The 19363-nt window shown below is 39.7% G+C and overlaps 1 protein-coding gene across 3 annotated transcripts in view; it reads right to left on the reverse strand.

The window, feature by feature from the left end:
* Positions 1-1036: 1036 nt before the first annotated feature.
* The window catches only part of PDLIM3 (PDZ and LIM domain 3), a 34293-nt gene continuing 15966 nt past the window's right edge, over positions 1037-19363 (reverse strand). Inside the window, exons 4-8 of one of the 3 annotated variants that reach the window (XM_015139560.3) lie at positions 13252-13319; positions 7258-7521; positions 5537-5667; positions 3540-3651; positions 1037-1873 (exon numbers count right to left, since the gene is read on the reverse strand). In XM_015139560.3, coding sequence (XP_014995046.1) covers positions 1684-1873; positions 3540-3651; positions 5537-5667; positions 7258-7521; positions 13252-13319 — 765 coding nt within the window. In that variant the 3' untranslated portion in view covers positions 1037-1683. 3 annotated transcript variants of the gene reach the window in all.

Raw genomic sequence — 19363 nt, forward strand, 5'->3', positions numbered from 1 at the left:
CAGTTTATCTCCTTCCCAGAACAAAATGTTTGAAAATGACTGTTGAACAAACATGTATTTTGGATACATTCATTTCTTTGATCTCAAAAGTCTGTTTTATTTTTTTAATAGCTGTTAGTGAATGCATTTGTTGGCACAGGAGTTGCAATGTCAAATGCCTACAGGCGCCAGGCACGTGTTTTGGCTCCTCTCACGTGGTCAAAATCCTGAACAGGTCAGGGTCAGAAAGAGTCAGTTAAGTTTGGGAGAATCCCAGAGCAATAAAACTTGTGTCCCGTTTGGGACCTTATGGGAGGAGAACACTTGTTCCAGGCCAGACAGCAGCTGCGGTGGGGTAGAGATGACCATGTGACACAAGGTAGTGAGACAGAGGGTCTGAGGGTCTTCACCCTGCTGGTTCCCCATGGTTTGAACCTGAGGGAACAGTTTCAGAAGTTCCTGTATGTCCCCAATGGGGAACATGGAAAGTAGGTGAGAGATGCAAGTCAGGGGCATTCCCCTGTGGCCACCCTGGGTGAGAGGCAAGGTAACACGGTGCAGAGCCTGCAAGGTAGGCTGCCTGCTCCAGGGCCAGGCGGAGTGCATGTCTCAGACAGATGATCCGTGACTCCAGGAAAGCTGAGCTGAGAGTTTTGGAGGTGGCAGTGGAGGTGGGATTATTGCCTGGCCCCAACTATGTCAAGAAAACAGACCACAGATCACAAGTGAAACCAAGGATTTCAACAGTGGATACAAGCAGGACCCCAGGAGACCAGCACCCCCTGCCCTCCTTAGGAAGTCCTCTAAACTGTTTCCTCCTGGAGATGCCATCTTGGGAAGAGGAGGTGGTGAACCATTGAGCCTGAGAAACAGCCGTGATGGACTTTGAACCTTCAATCTGACTATTGATCTGAAAGAGATATTTAAATTGAAAGAGACTCCGTTGAAGCAAGTGAAACTTTTAATTTGAAAGAGACTGAATTACCTTTAGCAAATTTCAGTGCTTCGCCTATCATCAGAAATTTTGTGCTCATAAGAGTAATGAGAAGAAACCACATTTATCTTAAAATATTTATTAGTGTACATGTTAAAATATGATTGGGTTCTCTCATTGAAATGTTGATTTTATTTGAATTCAATGAATGCCACTTCATTAGGTATTTTTAAAATCTTTTATGTATTTATTATGTTTGTTGCATCCAGTGGCATAATTGTTTGAATATAAAACTAAAGAAATTCAGGGACTTTCTCCCTAACATGCACTGTAATCGTTAAAACAGAAACAGACAACTGCAGATTATGTTAGAATACAAGATTGTTATTTGGTATTTACCACAATTGCAAAATCAACTTGTCAAGGAAAGAGAATTAGACTTCTTCAAATATCTTGATGTTTACATGTTTGATGGCTGTAATATACATGTAAATTGTGGAGTATGACATACAAAAAATTATTGCTTTAAATATCATTATTGCTAGCCCCAGACAAAAAGGGTTGCAAAACATAGCGAAGTGTATGTTTTTTGTCACATAGCAGGCGTTTGCCTCCCATTCCTTTTCCTCAATAAGCAATAGGATAAAGGTCTAAAGCCTTGACTTCAGATTTGGAGCTGACAATCTGCACAATCCTTCTGCCCAAAGCCATGGGCGTCTTCCTGTGTAAGTGTGCGTGGGTGTGTGCGTGCGTGCCCCGCCTGCAGAGACTTAAGCTTTGGGATACAGAGTGACCGTGTCGTAGCCCTCTGGGGGCTTCGTACGGGCTCTTGCATGGGTTTCGCAGTACAGCTCCCCTTCGATGAAGAAGTAGCCCTTTTGCTTGAGGTTGAGGTTGCAGTCAGCACACACGAAGCACTCAGGGTGCCGGTACTTATCCCGTGCCTTCACCACTGCACCGCTGTTGGGGAAGAAAATGAGCTCAAGTTAAAAAACCACAGAGCAAAAATTGAGACAAAGGAGAGAACCCAACAGAGAAGGCAGGTGTTCTCTATTTCACAGTCAGGAAACAATGGCCTCCAGCTGTAAAAACATGCACAGCCATGAAACTGTATGTAATTGTCATGGAGATCTAGGATATCCACAACAAGCCATCCCATGTTTCTCTCTGGTGTTGACGTGGGACTATGTTCAGATTTTCAAAAGAGTCCTTAATAGAAAATTTGTAGGATCCTACTTCATGATCTTTCCTCATCATTTCTTTGAAGAGGGAGACATGATGGAGACAAGACCAACCCCTCTGCAAAAAATTCTGCTTTTGACGGAGTGGTCATCTACCCAATGAACAGAGTCTCTCTGATTGCTTTCCATCTGGGTGGTCCAGCCTTTATTCAATGGAGCAAGAGAAAACAGATCAAAGAGCAGAGGTGGAATTCCTTTGGGGTGGGTGGACTAGCTTCTACTGTGAACAGTTTACTCCAGCTTAGGCACTATGATTGCTTCTGGTAACGTCAGGCACTATTGTATTTTACTGAGGGCCTCTCTGCTCTGAGCTCCCTGCCCTGCTTTGACCTTTTGGTCCCACGTTCCTCCTCTTGCCCTAACCAGGTTTATCCCCCACTGCCCTCTTGGGATGTATCCTGGCTAACCGGACAGAGGACACATCAGTGTGTGAATTCATGGCAGGGGGATGGAATAATGGGATGGGGATGTGCCCACATGGCACGAATGCCATGAGGATGTCAGAATTATCTTGGTTGACTTGATCCTGAACTAGCAAGTGTGGTTATTTAAACATAAGGTCCCCACCGGGCGCGGCAGCTCACAACTGGAATCCCAGCACTTCGGGAGGCTGAGGCGGGCAAATCACCTGAAGTTAGGAGTTGGAGACCAGCCTGGCCAATATGGTGAAACCTCCTCTTACCAAAAATACAAAAATTAGCCAGGTGTGGTGGCGGGCACCTGTAATCCCAGCTACTGGGGAGGCTGAGGCAGGAGAATCACTTGAACCCGGGAGGCAGAGGTTGCAGTGAGCCAAGATTGCGCCACTGCACTGCAGCCTGGGTGACAAAGCAAGGCTCTGTCTCCAAATAAATAAATAAATAAATAAATAAATAAATAAATAAATATTTCTTTGTAATAGAAGCTGACAGTAGTTTTTCAATATTTTGTTTCAAAATCGGTGTAACTTAAACTGGGTAAAGATAATGTATTTTAATTAACATCCTCATGCTGCATTTGTTTCCCTGTGTTTATACAGAGGAGGATACTATGTATACTAAATGTATACACTTACTAAAGACTAGACATTAACAGGGGTGGGGGAGTTTAAAGTGAAGTCATGATTCTTAGAAGTGACTTTTCAACATACATTTGGGGTATTTTTTTTTTTCATGAGAGTATTCTGAAATTGTAAGTCAAAATTGCTGATTCATATGATGTGACAATTTGGAGGTATATCTAAGGAGTGACAGTCACAATGTGTTAAATGTTGGGGACCTATGTTTCAAGTTGATGAACAGAAATTTGGTTTTCATAATTGCCTTTAGTCTATAAAGTCTTAAAGTAGAAGAAATGAACTGTTGCCAAGCGGTATTGTAAATTCCAGGGTTAGAAATGACACTTACACTATGCCACTCCCACATTTGTCACAGAGCGGCATCCTCTGTGCCCCGCCTGAACCACCATGGACTTTCGTCACCGGAGCTCTCACACTCCGCGTTCCAGCCGGACGGTCATCTGAAAAACAAAGCGTTTCCATGTATGGCTAGGGAACAGCTAGCTGCAGCTTGTGCTAAGCTTCTATTTTAAACTGTGCACTTTAGCCTTCAGTTGCATCTGCACTGTCATATTCCGAACAGGACTGATGCAATCATAAGGGACGTTGTTCTGAAATAGGGCATTACAGAATGGAATTAGAGAAAACATTTATTTTGTTGTTGTGGTTGGAGGCAACTGTTACAAAACGCTCAAAGGAGCGGAGGGCATTATTTTTTATTGTGGCAAAATATACATAAAATTTACCATTTTCACCATGTTTAGGGGTGCAATTCAGTGACATTAGGTGCATTCGTAATGTTGTGCAAGCACTGTCCATATCCACCTCCGGAACCATTTCTTCACCTCCCAGAAACTGTACCCATTAAACGGTAACTCCCTGTGCTCCTGCTCACAGCCCCTGGTAACTTCTATTCTGTTTTCTGTCTCTTGGATTTGCCTGTTCTGGATCTTTCAAATAAATGGAATCATACAATATTTGCCTCTTTGTGTCTGGCTTCTTTCACTTCACATAGTGTTTTCAAAGTTCATTCATGGTGCACCATGTGTCAGAATTTAATTCCTTTTAAGACTGAAAAACATTTCATTGTATGTGCACACTACATTTTGCTTATCCATTCATCATTCGATGGACATTGGGTGTTTTCCCTCTTTGGGCTACTGTGAATAAGATAAATGCTGGCATACAGGCCGGGCGCGGTGGCTCACGCCTGTAATCCCAGCACTCTGGGAGGCCGAGGCGGGTGGATCATGAGATCAGGAGTTCGAGACCAGCCTGGCCAAGAGGTAAAACCCCGTCTCTACTAAAAATACAAAAATTAGCCAGGCGTGGTGGCAGGTGCCTGTAATCCCAGCTACTCGGGAGGCTGAGGCAGGAGAATCACTTGAACCCATGAGGCAGAGGTTACAGTGAGCCGAGATGCACCACCCACTCTAGCCTGGGCAACAGAGCAAGACTCCGGCTCAAAAACAAAAAGAAAAAGAATCTGTTTGAGTCCCTGCTTTCAAGTCTTTTGGGGTACATTCCTAGGAGTGGGGCTGCGGGATCACTAACTTTTCGAGGAGCTGCCATACTCCCCGAGGGTGGCTGCTCCCTGTTACCTTCCCCTCAGTAATGCACAGGGTTCCCATTTCTCCATATGCTCACCAATACTTGTTATTCTCCATGCTTTTTACAGTAGCCATCCTAATGGGACATTCTGCATTTTTGTGTGGCTTTTAAAGGACAGTCTATATCTTTTGGGCATGGAGAAGCATAGGTCAGGGCAGGAGCCCTGAAGATGACGGGAGTGGGCTGGAGACCTGGGTCTGCGGCTCACTGACTGTGTGGCCTTTCACAAGGCCACCTGCCCATCCCTCGCCTCTCATTTGCTAAGTAGGGCAAATAATAGGCTCACCTCCCCAAGTTCCTGTGAAGATGAAATGATAATGTGTGCAAAATACTTTTCATAGAACACGGAACATAGTAAGGGTTTGTTAGAGTGTTGTTTAGTTTTTGATGATGGTGATACTCCAGAGTGTGGGGGGAGGCTAAGAAGTTTGACAGTATTTGTTTAAAACAATATCTCATGACTTGTAAGCTGAGTTAGCCCTTGACAACCATTAATGCAATTTGTCTTTGGTGTCCTTTTATGACTTCAGTTGGTGGCTACTTGGACATGTCCCAGAATCTCCTTTTTTAAACTAGGCACCATCCATATCCTAACCTTCCGAGCAAAAATTCATTTGGCGCCCAATTAAAACCAAGGTTTAGACTTTCGTTCCCAGTACGTTTGCTGTCCTCCCCGTCCCGCCGCCCGCAGTGGCCTCTATCAATATGTTTCAGCGGGTGTCAGCGGCTGCTCACCAGAGCCATCGTCCACCATTCCCTGGAGCACTCTGAAGGAGCCCGACTGGCGAGGCTGTGTGGGCTCATTCCGATTGTCGTGGAGCATCCGGTACACGTCCGACTCGGGGGGCACCGAGGCCGTGGGCTCGCTGAAACACAGGCACAGCGGGGAGCATCGTCAGGCGCTGGGAGGCACCAGACGTGCAAGAGGCCACAGACATCAATACTCAGCCATTACTCTATGCACAGCCACTCCTGAACAGAGGTCTAGTATTTTCAAGTGAATCTCTAGTATAGTTAAAAGCATAATGTGAATTCACAAGGCTGCCTTGGAAATGTCATTGAACAACAAATCGGGGAGTTGCATCCACACTCCTCCACTTGGCAAAATACTTTGGAAGGAAAGTAAAAGATAATTGTCAGGAAATAGTAATTAAGAAAAACAAGACTTGAGTCTGATGGATACATAATGATGGATGTGAACAAAATTAACTTTTCCCAGAAAAAAGGCAATATACACATGATGGAAAGTGCAGCAGTAAGCACCCAGTTAGATTACTCTCAGTCATCAAACTGTCAGTAAAATTCAGATTTACTTTTGATATTAAACAAAAAGTATATGGTTTAATATATTTTTAGTTTTAAGGCTAATTTGTCAACCCCTGGAAATAATAAGGGTATCATTTTACTTGTAAATTCTAGAAATTTAACCTCTCAGGGTTTGAAAGCCTGTAATATAGAAACTTACATTTTTATATCTGCTGTAATTGACTGCACTGTCTTTTAAAAATAGCCACATTAAAATTCATTTACAATAATGACAGCAGCTTTATTTTAACATGCTTTCTACAAATATATTCATAATGGACAATAAAGAATTTTATCATAATACTGTATGTTAAACACTAAAAACTTTATTATTTTATATCATTTTATTGCATTATCTAGAAAACATACTATCTAATATTTTTATTACCTATGTCATATTTGCAAATGGCTTTGAGATATCTTACACTATTATTAATTCAATGTGTTCATCCCAAGAGATAGCTTTGGATATCACTATTTAACACTCTTAAGCATTATAATAAGTTAATTTATAAATAGTGATTCTGTAATAGTGAAAGAAGCATAAGATTTTATCCTATAATAAATCTTTTTAATCAAAATCTTTATGGCAAAAGTACTGTGAACAAAGAGTTATAACAAAGAAAAAATGAGTCAAAAAAGAGCAGCAAAAATTCAATATCTACATTAATAGCCTGAGGGTATTCACCCAAAAACCTTCACGTACAATAAACATTTTAAATGGGTAAATAGTGACCTCTCCACAAGCTCTATCAGAAGAGAGAAGAATCATCTCATAACACTCCTGTAAACCTCCCACCTCCTTCCTCATTTTTGATCCCCAAAGGACATACGGTATACTAGATTATAAATAACTTTGAGAAGTATTACACCACACATTTGTAAAGTACATTGTAGCTTTTGAGAGACATATACATTTGGTCCTTACAGGATTTCATTTTATTGCCATCTGACACATAAAGCTCTACTTAGATAATTCCCCAAATCACCTTTATCATCAAGCCTAGATATTTGCAATAAATCCTTAGTGTTTTTAAAAAGCTTTTCACATAGCTTTCTTTCCATTAAGACAATGTTAAAAGACACCCGTAAAGCTGACACTGCCCACGTGTTTAGTTAATATGCCCATGGTTCAAAAAGACTCGTATTACCTCATCAAAGGTGTTTCCCCTAGGGCTGTTGAAACCTGACCCTGAAGTGTTTCCATAATATTGTCATCTGAGTACAACTGCATAGGTGTATTAAACTGAGCATGTACAATCTTCACACCAGGAAGTTCCATTTCCAAAGGAATGTTAGGGGCCAGCTTAGCCGCCACTTTCAAGTCACCTGGGCAAATGGTACTAACAGTACTGACAGAAGAAGGGGTGCTGCGTCCACTGCCACAGTCAATCCCGGAGGGAGTACTGCATCCACTGTGTTAATGACCACGTTACACACAGATGGCACAGGGAGCCAGACAGTCCAGACAGAAGAACACAGAGAACAGGTACAGAGAGGTTAAAAGGAATTGAAGACAAAAGTGAGAGGTGAATTACATCAAAATAAAACCAAATCTTGATTTGTCACTAGAATTTGTTTAAAAAGGGAAGATGTTGAAAAATTCGTGATTGAAAAAAGTTTAATAAAATTAAAAGGTACAGGTGATACTGCATTTTTTGGCTCTGTTCTACGAGGCAATGTGTAAGTTGAGGGTTACATGTAGAAAAGTTGTATATGAAGTAAGTAGAAAATTTGCAGCTATCCTCATTTTTAAAAATAGGCCAAAGACTTTAAAACTGGTCAATATCACAGACAAATGATGAAGGAAAATTACATTGGCTGGACATCCTTTTACATTTCTCAAGTGCAACATTTAAAATTCAAGTTTTAGTGAATACCGAACATGTAGCATGAAGATGAAATCACATATTTGGGCTCAACATTTCAAAATCAGAAGCATATTTCAGTAATACAGTTGAGCTTTAATTAAATAGTAATTGGTAACTTGCAGGTTTTATGGTAAAGATTATGTTTTAAGGCTATCTTGTAAATATTTTGTTACTATTTTAATATTTTCTATTTTTACTCTTTAATTCTGTGAGGAGTACACTTTAAGACAGCTGTTCAGTGGTTTAATACGAGCCCTAGAAAAAAACCAATAAATGCTTGTCACCTTGATATTAATGATTAGAGGAGAAATAAAGTGGGTCTTTCACTCTTTTGATGCTTATATTTCTTACATAGCTATTTTATGCACAATTTCAGAAGCACACATCTATCCCATGCATATTTCCCTTTTCCTTTTAAAGATGCATTTCAGGGACTTATTAAAACATCAAAGCCCAGTCATGCAACTAGAAGAACTAGGGAGATTTCACATTCTATTTGGAAACTGGATAGGGGTCAGTTAACAACTGACATGCTAGTGACTAAAAAGTCCATTTTCCCACGTGCATGAGAGATACCAAGAGATTTTTGTAAAAAAAAGCATAGTCATTTAAGACAAAGCAAAAATAAATATTAGTATTAATATACACATCTATCATACTTTCCAGTTAGTGTCGCCGTAAGCTCAAGACAGAGAATGGATGTATATGGTGTGTTTACCTCTAAGTCCAGATTGTCTCTGGTCTCAAGTATGGCCCCATATCTGCATTTACTCTCTAGAGGTATTAATGCTAACTTCAGCCCATATAAAGATAGGAAACCAAAATGATATTGAGCAGGAACTTTTTCCACTCCAGCAATGTTGCATCCTGATTAGTCTGGAGAACTCATGTCACTAAATGGGTTTAAATTTTTTTTTTTTTTGTCTTGTGTTATCCAATTTAACTACCTACATAACCTAAACCAGACAGGTGAATATGAGCTTGCTCCTTCACTTCCTGCCTTTCGAGAACCTATTGAAAACCCAGACTGTACAATGTTTAGATCACATACCAAAATGTCAAGTGGGCTATTCACCATTTTTGTAGGGTCTATACTGACTCTTGAAATGGACTGCAGCTGGTAAAAGAATATGAGGACATTTTCAGTTGCAGTGCAGTTTAGTCAGGATCACGTGGATTTAACCTGAGTGTAATGAAGCTTATGAAATCAGTTTAGGGATTTGAAACAGAGTTAAATCTTGGGAGACTTCAGCCTCCCAATAATGAACCTACTCGACTGGCATTTATAACTACTCTTACCCTACTATGTGCCAGACATAGTGCCCGTACTGGGCAGATAAACTATGATCAATTTAGAACTTACAGTTATGTCATGTTTTATAGTAGTTATCAGTAATATTTTTCTGCTATAAAAGTCATGTATAACTTTTGACTCCTCCAAAACTTAACTACCAATAGCCTACTGTTGAACGGAAGTTTTACAGATAAACAGTCTATTAACACTTAAATAGACTACTATCTATGTATATTTTATACATTCATGGCAAATCTTTTTCTTAATTTTTTTGATATTTCAAGGCTACAGTTAGTGACCTTTTTCAAATTGTCGCAAATCTCCAAAAATTTTTCCAACATATTTATTGGAAAAAAAATCCACATATAAGTGAACTTGCACAGTTTAAACCCATGTTCTGAGGGTCAATAGTAAATGCATATTTGTGCACTATGTAATTTTAGTTGAGCATGCATTCCTAGTTCCTTTATCAATCAGGCCCATGTCTATTAAATAAATGAGAAATGAACGCTAAGCAAACAAGGATGAACTTTTATACATTTCTGGGCCAATTTAAAAAGATCTTTTAAACTGATCCTTTAAGTAAAACGGGTTTTCATGGATTCCAGTCACTGTGGCTATCACCGGGGATATATCATCATGGGTCACCACGACTTGTTCCTGATGACCTGGAAAGGTAGATGCTAATGAGATTTTCTGAGACTGACTTAGTGACTTGGCAAGGCCACTCGTGAGGTTGATAATGCAGTCAATTACTTCATGCCCAGATACATCATTTGACAGATTGCTGATTTCTCTGGGGTGTGTACAGACATTTTGGGGCATACTTCTGGAAGCAACTTGTCCAAAAACCACTCATAGGATTGTATTTTATCACTTGGATCTAAAATACCTTACATATGTATTTAACTGTAGCTTTAGCCTTAAAAATTTTATATATTTGCATGTGAAAACACCAGTCTTTTAAAAGGCTTCAGTCATGATGAAATAATTAAAAGAACCATAGCTAATAGTAAAACCCCAGGGAAATTAAGCTGTTAACAATTTAGCATGTGCAACTTACTTTTTTTTTTTTTTTTTTTTTGAGACAGAGTCTCACTCTGTTACCCAGGCTGGAGTGCAGTGACATGATCTTGGCTCACTGCAACCTCTGCCTCCTGGCTTCAGGTGATTCTCATGCCTCAGCCTCCTGAAGAGCTGCAATTACAGGCGTGCACCACCATGCCTGGCTAATTTTTCTATTTTTAGTAGAGATGGGGTTTTATCACATTGGCCAGGCTGGTCTCAAACTCCTGACCTCAGGTGATCTGCTCACCTTGGTCTCCCAAAGTTCTGGGACTACAAGTGTGAGCCACCATGCCCAGCACTAGCATGTCCAACTTACTTTGGATTAAAGAAGTTCGTAACAGTGTAGTTATAGGGTGACTATGGTTAACAACAATTATTTATATATTTCAAAATAACTAGAGGAGTGGATGTGGAATGTTTCAAAGCACAAAGAAAGTGCCTGCTCGAGGTGATGGATACCCCAATTACCCTGATTTGATCATTACACATTGTATGCATGTATCAAAACAGCACATGTACCCCATAAACATGTACAAGTAGTATGCACCCGAACAAAAACTACAGTTGTTTTAAAAGTTAAAAACACATGTAGTTGTAGGTTGGTATGCAGCCACTTACAATTCCACCTTGATGAAGAATAGTTTGGTGGGAACAAAAAATTCAGAAGTTACAGCAAATAGTGAGGAGGCACAGGAAGAGAAGAAGGATGTTGGGGGCACTCTTTAACAATTCTACTTCTTCTTTTTTTTTTTTTTTTTTTTCGAAGACTCACACCGTCATCCGGGCTGGAGTGCAGTGTCATGATTTCAGCTCACTACAATCTCCACCTCCCGGGTTCAAGCAATTCTCCTGCCTCGGCCTCCTAAGTAGCTGGGACTACAGGCACCTGCCACCACGCTCAGCTAAGTTTTTGTATTTTTAGTAGAGATAGGGTTTCACCATGTTGGTCAGGATGGTCTCAAACTCCTGACCTCGTGATTCGCCCACCTCTGTCTCCCAAAGTGCTGGGATTACAGGTGTGAGCCACCACACCAGGCCTTATAGTTCTTTAAGATTTGTGCACTGGCATCTGTTTTTTAAGCAAATCCCCTCATTTCTGTTTCTCTCCTCCTCCCTTCCAAATTCAGCTATATTAAAAGGTGTTATCTTCAAATGACATTATGAGCGGCTTGTCATTATCCCCATGTTTAAGTTAAAATGAAAAACATTTTTTAAAGGCGATTATATACCTAGGATTCTCTGACTTTCCTGACTTTTTATAAAATTGAATGTTACAGGTTTTTAGTAAAGGCAGGATAAGTGTTACTCTAACATATCACTTTATCTAAGCCTTCTGAAGCCCCAGAGCTGGTGTGGGTGGACTTAGTCACACTAACCTGAAAAGAATGCAAGTTATTAATTTTACTGTGCTCTTTTGGGAAGTTGTGTATGTTCAACAGTAAAATATTGTATCGTTTTAACTTTAAATCCAGTGTTTTGTTATTGGGATTGGGCTGGGGTGGGGAAGATGCTGAAAGTGGAGAAACGGAGAAGATGCAGATGAGAACAGAATGGGAACGAGGGAACACACAGAGAGGCAGCGGAGGACACAGAGCTGCCGGCATCGGGAGCGAGACAGCTCTGGACTCTTGCCACTTGCTCGGGAAATGGGGTGCACCCTCAGGATTCGATTCCTTTATGCAGTAAGCATTTATTGGGCGTTTATTTTGTCTGTTCGTAGATGGTCACTTATTGAGCATTTATTCTGTCTCATTTCTAGGTGCTGGGTGTACAATGTTGAGCCAGTCAGACCAGGCCCCTGCAGACATTGAGCTCACGTTCTAGTGGAGGAAGATATGTTCACTAATGGTTGCCTTCTTAACGCCTTTCTCCTGCTCCTCCAGTCCAGGGCTCCTTCCTGGATCTGGTATCACAAGAATTGTCTGGCATGTTTTGAGACAATCACCTGACTCTGCCTGTAGCTTACTGAACGGTCTGGACATGGAAATCATACAGAAGGGATGACCCCCTCTCCACAGCCTATGGCAGGAGTCATAAGCTCGGGTGTCTAGAGGGGCCAGGAGGTCACACATGTATGAAAATGAGCCACGTCTCACACACTTAAGAGTGATGAGCATTTTGACAAGATGGTGAGTTTAAATGTTCTGTCTAAAGGCACTTACATTATTTTTTTAAACAAAAAGGTTAAATAAAACATGCCTGTGAAATAAATCCACCTATGGGCCACCAGTTTGCAACAGCTGCGGTAAATCATATTCAGTGTTCCTGTCAGAATCAATCCAGTCTACCCACCAGCTTCCTTCCTGTGGGCTGACCGGCTTAGCTGAGGTCAGAAGGATGGAACTGAGGTTTCCTGAAGTCACTGTTTCCTGATTTGGCAATACAGGGCATTATTTTCTTTCCCCTTAGGTTGGAGTTCAATTTCTAGAGAAGATATTTGAAAAGGATGATCTGAAGATGATCAGTTTCTCTACTGAGAGACGAGAAGGAAGCGTTTGCTCCTTATCATTCTGTCTTGTTCACCTGATTCCTTGCTCCTAACCGGGGCTGGTTTCCATGCTTGCTCCCGCTGGCAGGGCTTTCCTGACCTGGGATAGATACACCGACTGCCCGACTCAAAGGTCACGGTGTTCTGGATGGGATCCCCAGAGCCTCAGGGGTGTTCGCTATAAATACACGTGGTGATTGCATAAAATTTCACAGCTCTGTAATCCTGTCAATATTTACTCTTGGAAATGAAAGTTATTTGGCTTCTGTACTCTGCTAAGTGAGTTTGTTTCTTTTTGCTTTTGAAATAAGCTTCGCAATGAGAAAAGCCACTCCAAACATCTACAAGTTACTTTTCTCGATGATTAGTAAGAACTGATTTAAGAAGCATGCACTGCAAACTTCACAATCTCAGAGCTTATGACCTGCTTCGGCCCGGGATTATGAAAGGTTTGGGCCGAATATTGTGCTTGTGTTCAAAGTAGTTCACATCCTGTAAAAACAAAGCGTTAAAAAGGCTCCTCAGTGGAAGACGAATTCTTTTTCAGATAAGATTAAACGAATGATAATTGTACAGAGAGGATTATTTACCACCAACTATCGTCATAACTAGCAAAGGTAATGATGGAACCAGGACGATCTCTTCTTTTCAACCATCTATCCACTAAATGGTCAGGCACTGGTGGACCGGGCCCCACAGCAATTAGAAACATGTTTTAGATGCTTGTCTTTAAAAGAGAAATCTGATAGTGCCTTCAGGAAAGTAAAAATAAAACAGCAAGAGCTGGACTTTTGAAAAGAAAAGAAACCATACTATCACTGTTAGGTAGACTGTGGCCAGAGCAGAGTCGGATACTTACTTTTGAGGTGAGCTAGGAATGAGACCCCGCAGCTGTCCATGAAGCGCATCTTGTATATTGCTAGTTGAATAGAGCCCAATTGGTGAGTTATAGGAAGCGCTCACTACCTGTCTTTTGTCATCAATGTTTGCAGCTGCAACAAAAGGCTGGGCCCTTCTGTTGTGCGCGGTACCAATGGGTTTGAATTCCTGTACAATGGCAGACAAAATACACAGAGCCACACAGCGCACAAGAAAGCCATTAGTGAGCGAAACCAACAGCATCACTACTGTTAATAAAGGCATCTTTACCCACGACGAGATTGATGGAAAGATTAGAGGAGGAGTTAGCCATACACTTTTCCATGGTTTTCTCTGAACTTTACATGTGCTATATTCACTGATCAGATGTTAAGGTGAAAAGGAACGGACCTTATTTAAAATATTATAAAATAATTTAAACATTGCATCTCTTATCTGTCCCTGACTTCTTTATCTATAGCTTTAAGAAATTCTAATGACTCGTTTGAATGCAGACATTTTGTGTCAGAAATGGGATTTTTGGCTTGAAAATTATACTTAACATTTTCTCAAGTAGAATTTACATATGGTTTCTCTTATATTGATATATTGATAAACTTTCCCCCACTTTGAGAAACGAGGGAACAAAACAAGGAGAATGAGCGTTTATGAATAACTAACTACCCTGAATCATTCAAACTAAGCCAGGTGAAGACGCGTTCTCAAAAACGTCTTTAAAAAAAAGTTCTTAACTTGGATTAAGCTATAACCTTAATTTTAGAAAAAATAATTGAAAGACTCTTTATAAAAGAAGGAAGAGCATACACAACCACCCCTCCCTTTTGTATTGTGATGATTTCATGCTGTGTGTTTGAAGACCTCTTCATGTTTACTCTAGTCCCCAAAAGACTAAAGTCAGTAACTCAGAGAGAAAATGTGTGTGATTCACAGGAGGATTTTCACTTTATTCCCTGGGAAAAGGACCAAACAGCAGAGTCCTCAACCCTGAGTTGGAAACATGTCTGAATGATCTGAAATCTTATGTTATTTTTTTTAATGTGGGAATCATGTTTTCCAGATTTTATACAGATTTATAATTTCGTAAAGCCTTTACAACTTTTTTCTTCTAAGCAACAGAAGAAAACCAAAAGGGAATATGCTCAATCACAGGTCACTGATTCTCTTTCCAAATCTTTTATTTATTTATTTATTTATTTAATTTATTTATTTATGAGACAGAGTTTCACTCTTGTCACCCAGGCTGGAGTGCAATAGCGTAATCTCGGCTCACTGCAGCCTCCTTCTCCCTGGTTCAAGCAATTCTCCTGCCTCAGCCTCCCGAGTAGCTGGGATTACAGGTGCATGCCACCAGGCCCAGCTAATTTTTGTATTTTTCGTAGAGATGGGGTTTCACCATGTTGGCCAGGCTGGTCTCGAACTCCTGAACTCAGGTGATCCTCTTGCCTCAGCTTCCCAGAGTGCTGGGATTATAGGCATGAGCCACTGCACCTGGCCCCAAATCTTTCTATTTGGCAGAATTAGTAAGATAAATCTTTCTAACACTATTTTCCCTTACACATTCACATCAACTTCATTTACTTTTGTGAATGTGGCACCAGTGTTCCAGATTTGAAATCGTACAAACATATATAATTATTTGAAATAATACTGGAAAGAGATTATTGTCTTTAAAGCATTAAAAGATCCTGTAGTATTTATTTTTCTCTTCATTTCAGGTAAGTTGTGGGTTATGCTTTTCTGTTAGAAAACAGACTGTCGAAAACAAAAAGAAGAAAAGAAGGAGGAGGAAAGAAAAGAGAGTCTTTCTTCCCCGGGTGTAAGACCAGAGTTTTTCATAGAAGATTCTTGTGCCTGAGAATATGAACAACTTCCTACAAAACACCTTCTTTCAGTTCTCCTGAGCGTCCTCCTTCTTCTACTATCCGGGCCTACTGGCAAAGCTCACTTAAAAAACAAAAGTTATGCCAGGGCAATGGGGTGCAGCTTCGAATCCTAGCCTAGGAGATTTTGACTCCACCTGCCCCAAATCTTAGGGGACCTGAGAATCCGTGATGCGGTGAAGAACAGCTTTTCTCTCACCAACCTTGGACAGCATATTTTAACAGCCTCCTGAACCCAAAAAGAAGGTCTGAGTTGAAATCAGTTTAGTCTGTGATTTTCTAGTGTGATTGAGTTGGCTGATATCTTGTTCACTTAACTTTTTTCCTTCATAATAAAGGCTCACGGCCAAGGAGCTGATTAACATTATTGTAGCTGCTCTTAGGGAGCAGAATGACCCAAACCATCAAATGCAGCTTTAGAAAAATGCCTAATCCTAGAGCCTGTGAAAATGTGTGTAGCTAAACATTTATAAATGGCGCAATCTAAATGTTTTAGCTGATTTATTAGTGAATTTGGATTGGCTGAGTTTTGTGATTAACCAGTATAATTAGCCATTATGATGGCATGAAAAACTAGAAATAATTGTAAGTAATGACAATGGCCATGATTCAAGCCTTTTTGATATGAGAGAAGACAGCACGCTAATTGCCTAACTGCCTAGTTTAGTTCTGGTGGATTATAAGTCTCTCAGGCTAATTAAAGAATCAGGCATTACTGAATCACTTGTTTTGTGGAGCTTAGCTTTTTTTTTTTTTTTTTTTTTTTTTTCCTTAAACAAAGTAAGGCCTGCCTTAAAGTCTTGGTAAGTAGAATTGAATTAATAAAAACTAACATAATATAATGGCTTTATGGAAAATACCTCTGCCCTTATTTCTTCTTAGCCTTAAGATGATAAATAAATACAGGTAGTGTTGTCCTGTAAATGAGGCAACTTCTCTGAAAATATTTGTGCATTCATAATCTCTAGTAGAATTTCTAAATAGCAGCATGTAGTTAATCAGCTCCAAGCAATTTCTTTGCAATTTTCGGTTTTGGTTATACATATATTGCAAAGATCACAAATGCATAATTTGTTAAAAAAAAAGCAAAAACCAAAAAACCAACAACCTCTATTTTACATTCAGATCTTAAAAGAAAGTGTTTCTAATACAGGCTGCAAACATTTTTATTTAGGCTTTGCAAAGCATTAGTTTATGGGCTTTTTTGGCATTAGTCATTCCAAAAAGCACAATGAGGTGTATACACCAAAGGTTAACAAGAAATTTAAGTGGGGCACTCAGAGGCAACATTCTATCCAAGGCTTACATCATTGTTGATGGTCAAATGTAATCAAAAGACAAAACCAATTAGAAGTCTGCTGTTCCACTTTAATTCATTTTTATTTTTCCTGGAAAAATCACAAGTAACTGAAAATACCAGTTAAAAAAGTGTATACAACAGTTAATATAGTCCAGCTCTTGTGTTTATTCTGTCTAGACAAAACCACCCAAATCATTCTTATTTCTTAGGAATTCAATATGTAATGATTCCCATGAATTGATACATTTAACATTTTTAGTTTAAATGTTAGAGGCTTATATTAAGAACAACATTTTGAACTAACAGAATGCTAGAGCTGTCGCAGTGAAAGTTAAGTAACCTGACAGAACTCTGCTGACGTGAAGAGGATGCAGCCATGGACAGCGGTCTCCCGCATCCTCGGAATGACCTCAGACACGACAGCAGTCAAAGGCTTCACCTTTCAACTTCTTTCTTGGAGACTGCTCACAGGTAAAGATTCAGCTAATCTTTACGATTCAGAACCATCTCCAACAGAAACAGTATGTTTGATTCATATACACACATACATATCTATATACAATATGTATACATATGTATATATCAAATCAAATCATATATATATGAAAAAATGGTGGGTATATAAGAGAAACAAACTCTATGAAGTGATCTTATATTTAATCAAGCCATGATGAAGAAATTATATTTCATCATGTTTGAAATTTATAATCACTCCCTCCTCATACTCACCCCTCAAATGAACAGTAAAGACAACCTTATCATCATTTTTCCTCCAGTGAGCAGTTTCAAGGGTTACCCATCTCTCACTGGGAAGAGTTTGAGGAAATGGTGATTATGAAAGCTTGTTTTATATGGGCTGCCTTCCAGTTACCAAAACACTTTTTATTTATGAAAATAAAAATGACTTTATCGCACACTCTTCTTGACTGTGTATGTAAACTCTACCATCTTCTCTGGCGAGGATGCAATCCTTTTTATGGAAATGGAGATAGCTTTCTTCTTATTTAGATAAGAACCATCTTTGTTTCTGAAAAGCATCTTTCTTGTATTGTGATAGGCACAGTACACCTTTGAGTTGTTCACCCAACATTAAGCAAATATGAGGGCTATGGTTTGAGACTGTAAGCTTTGAAAAAGGACAAATAGCTTCATTAACATACTCTTAGTCAAGAGCAACACTTTGTACTGAAAAATGGACCATATTGTCTATTTTTGTACAGAAAAATAGATTGTGTTCAGGATTGCATTGAAGGCATTTATTCAGGTGCTGGGAGTTGATCTAAACAACACCTAACATGCTCTTTACGCCTAAAATTCAAGTCTAAACTCATAAAAACAAAATCTAGCTATTTGATGATAGCATGGAAAAATTATTATTATTATTATTATTATTATTATTATTGAGATGGAGTCTCACTCTGTCGCCCAGGCTGGAGTGCAGTGGTGCAATCTTGGCTCACTGCAACCTCTACCTCCTGGGTTCAAGCGATTCTGCTGCCTCAGCCTCCCCAGTAGCTGGGACCACAGGTGCCTGCCACCACATCCAGCTAATTTTTTGTATTTTTAGTAGAGATGGGGTTTCACCATGTTGGCCAGTCTGGTCTCAAACTCCTGACCTCAGATAATCCACCTGCCTTGGCCTCCCAAAGTGCTGGGATTATAGGAATGAGCCACTGCGCCCGGTCAAATTTTTAAAATCTAGATATTAAAATTTTATATCAACTATTCCTATAACCGTATAAGTAAACGTCTCCTTATGCACAGGGAAAAAAACCCAGAAATAAACATACTAACATTTTATTATCTGTGACTGGGCTTGGATGGTAGAATATCGTTTTTTCCCCAACAAATAGATATTAAAGTGAAAAAGTGTATTTTATTCCAATGTCAAAGGTCACATAACTTACAGTAAAAGTTTGACTTGGGTTGAGAAACAAAAACTCAAATTTCACATTGCTCAACGTCCTTTTGCTATTCATCTGCAACGACATCTTGAAGCATGATACATTAATGGCATTTGTTTCTTTAACTGACACATATTTGCTGTCCAGAAGATTGCTCTATTTGCAGAGCTGTCATTTTGATAAAAAAGAAAAAGACATCTTTTTGTATAGCTTTGTATTACTTAGAAAAACAAAAAACCCTATAACCATAGCTCAGCTTTGCTCCAGTCTCAGTCCACCAGTGAAACTCACTGTTCGACTTTTATTGGCACATTTTGTTCTAGTTTACAGGATTTTGGGACAGCAGGAGATAGACTGCAATTTAGTTATTTTCGTGTGGGGAATGTCTGTCCTGAAGGACCAAGTCACATAAACTGGCCATGCAGAAACCCGGCCTGAGAGGCTCATAAGGAGTAGAAATCCTTTGCTTCTTTAGTAGAACTGAATTTGTTCTTATCTTGGAGCATTTCAAACACTGGCCTCTTGGAGAGGATGTCAGTAAGAATTAATCATGACGCCAAGCAATGGAACGTT

This window comes from Macaca mulatta, chromosome 5, assembly GCF_049350105.2.
Source record: "Macaca mulatta isolate MMU2019108-1 chromosome 5, T2T-MMU8v2.0, whole genome shotgun sequence".
NCBI lineage: Eukaryota > Metazoa > Chordata > Mammalia > Primates > Cercopithecidae > Macaca > Macaca mulatta.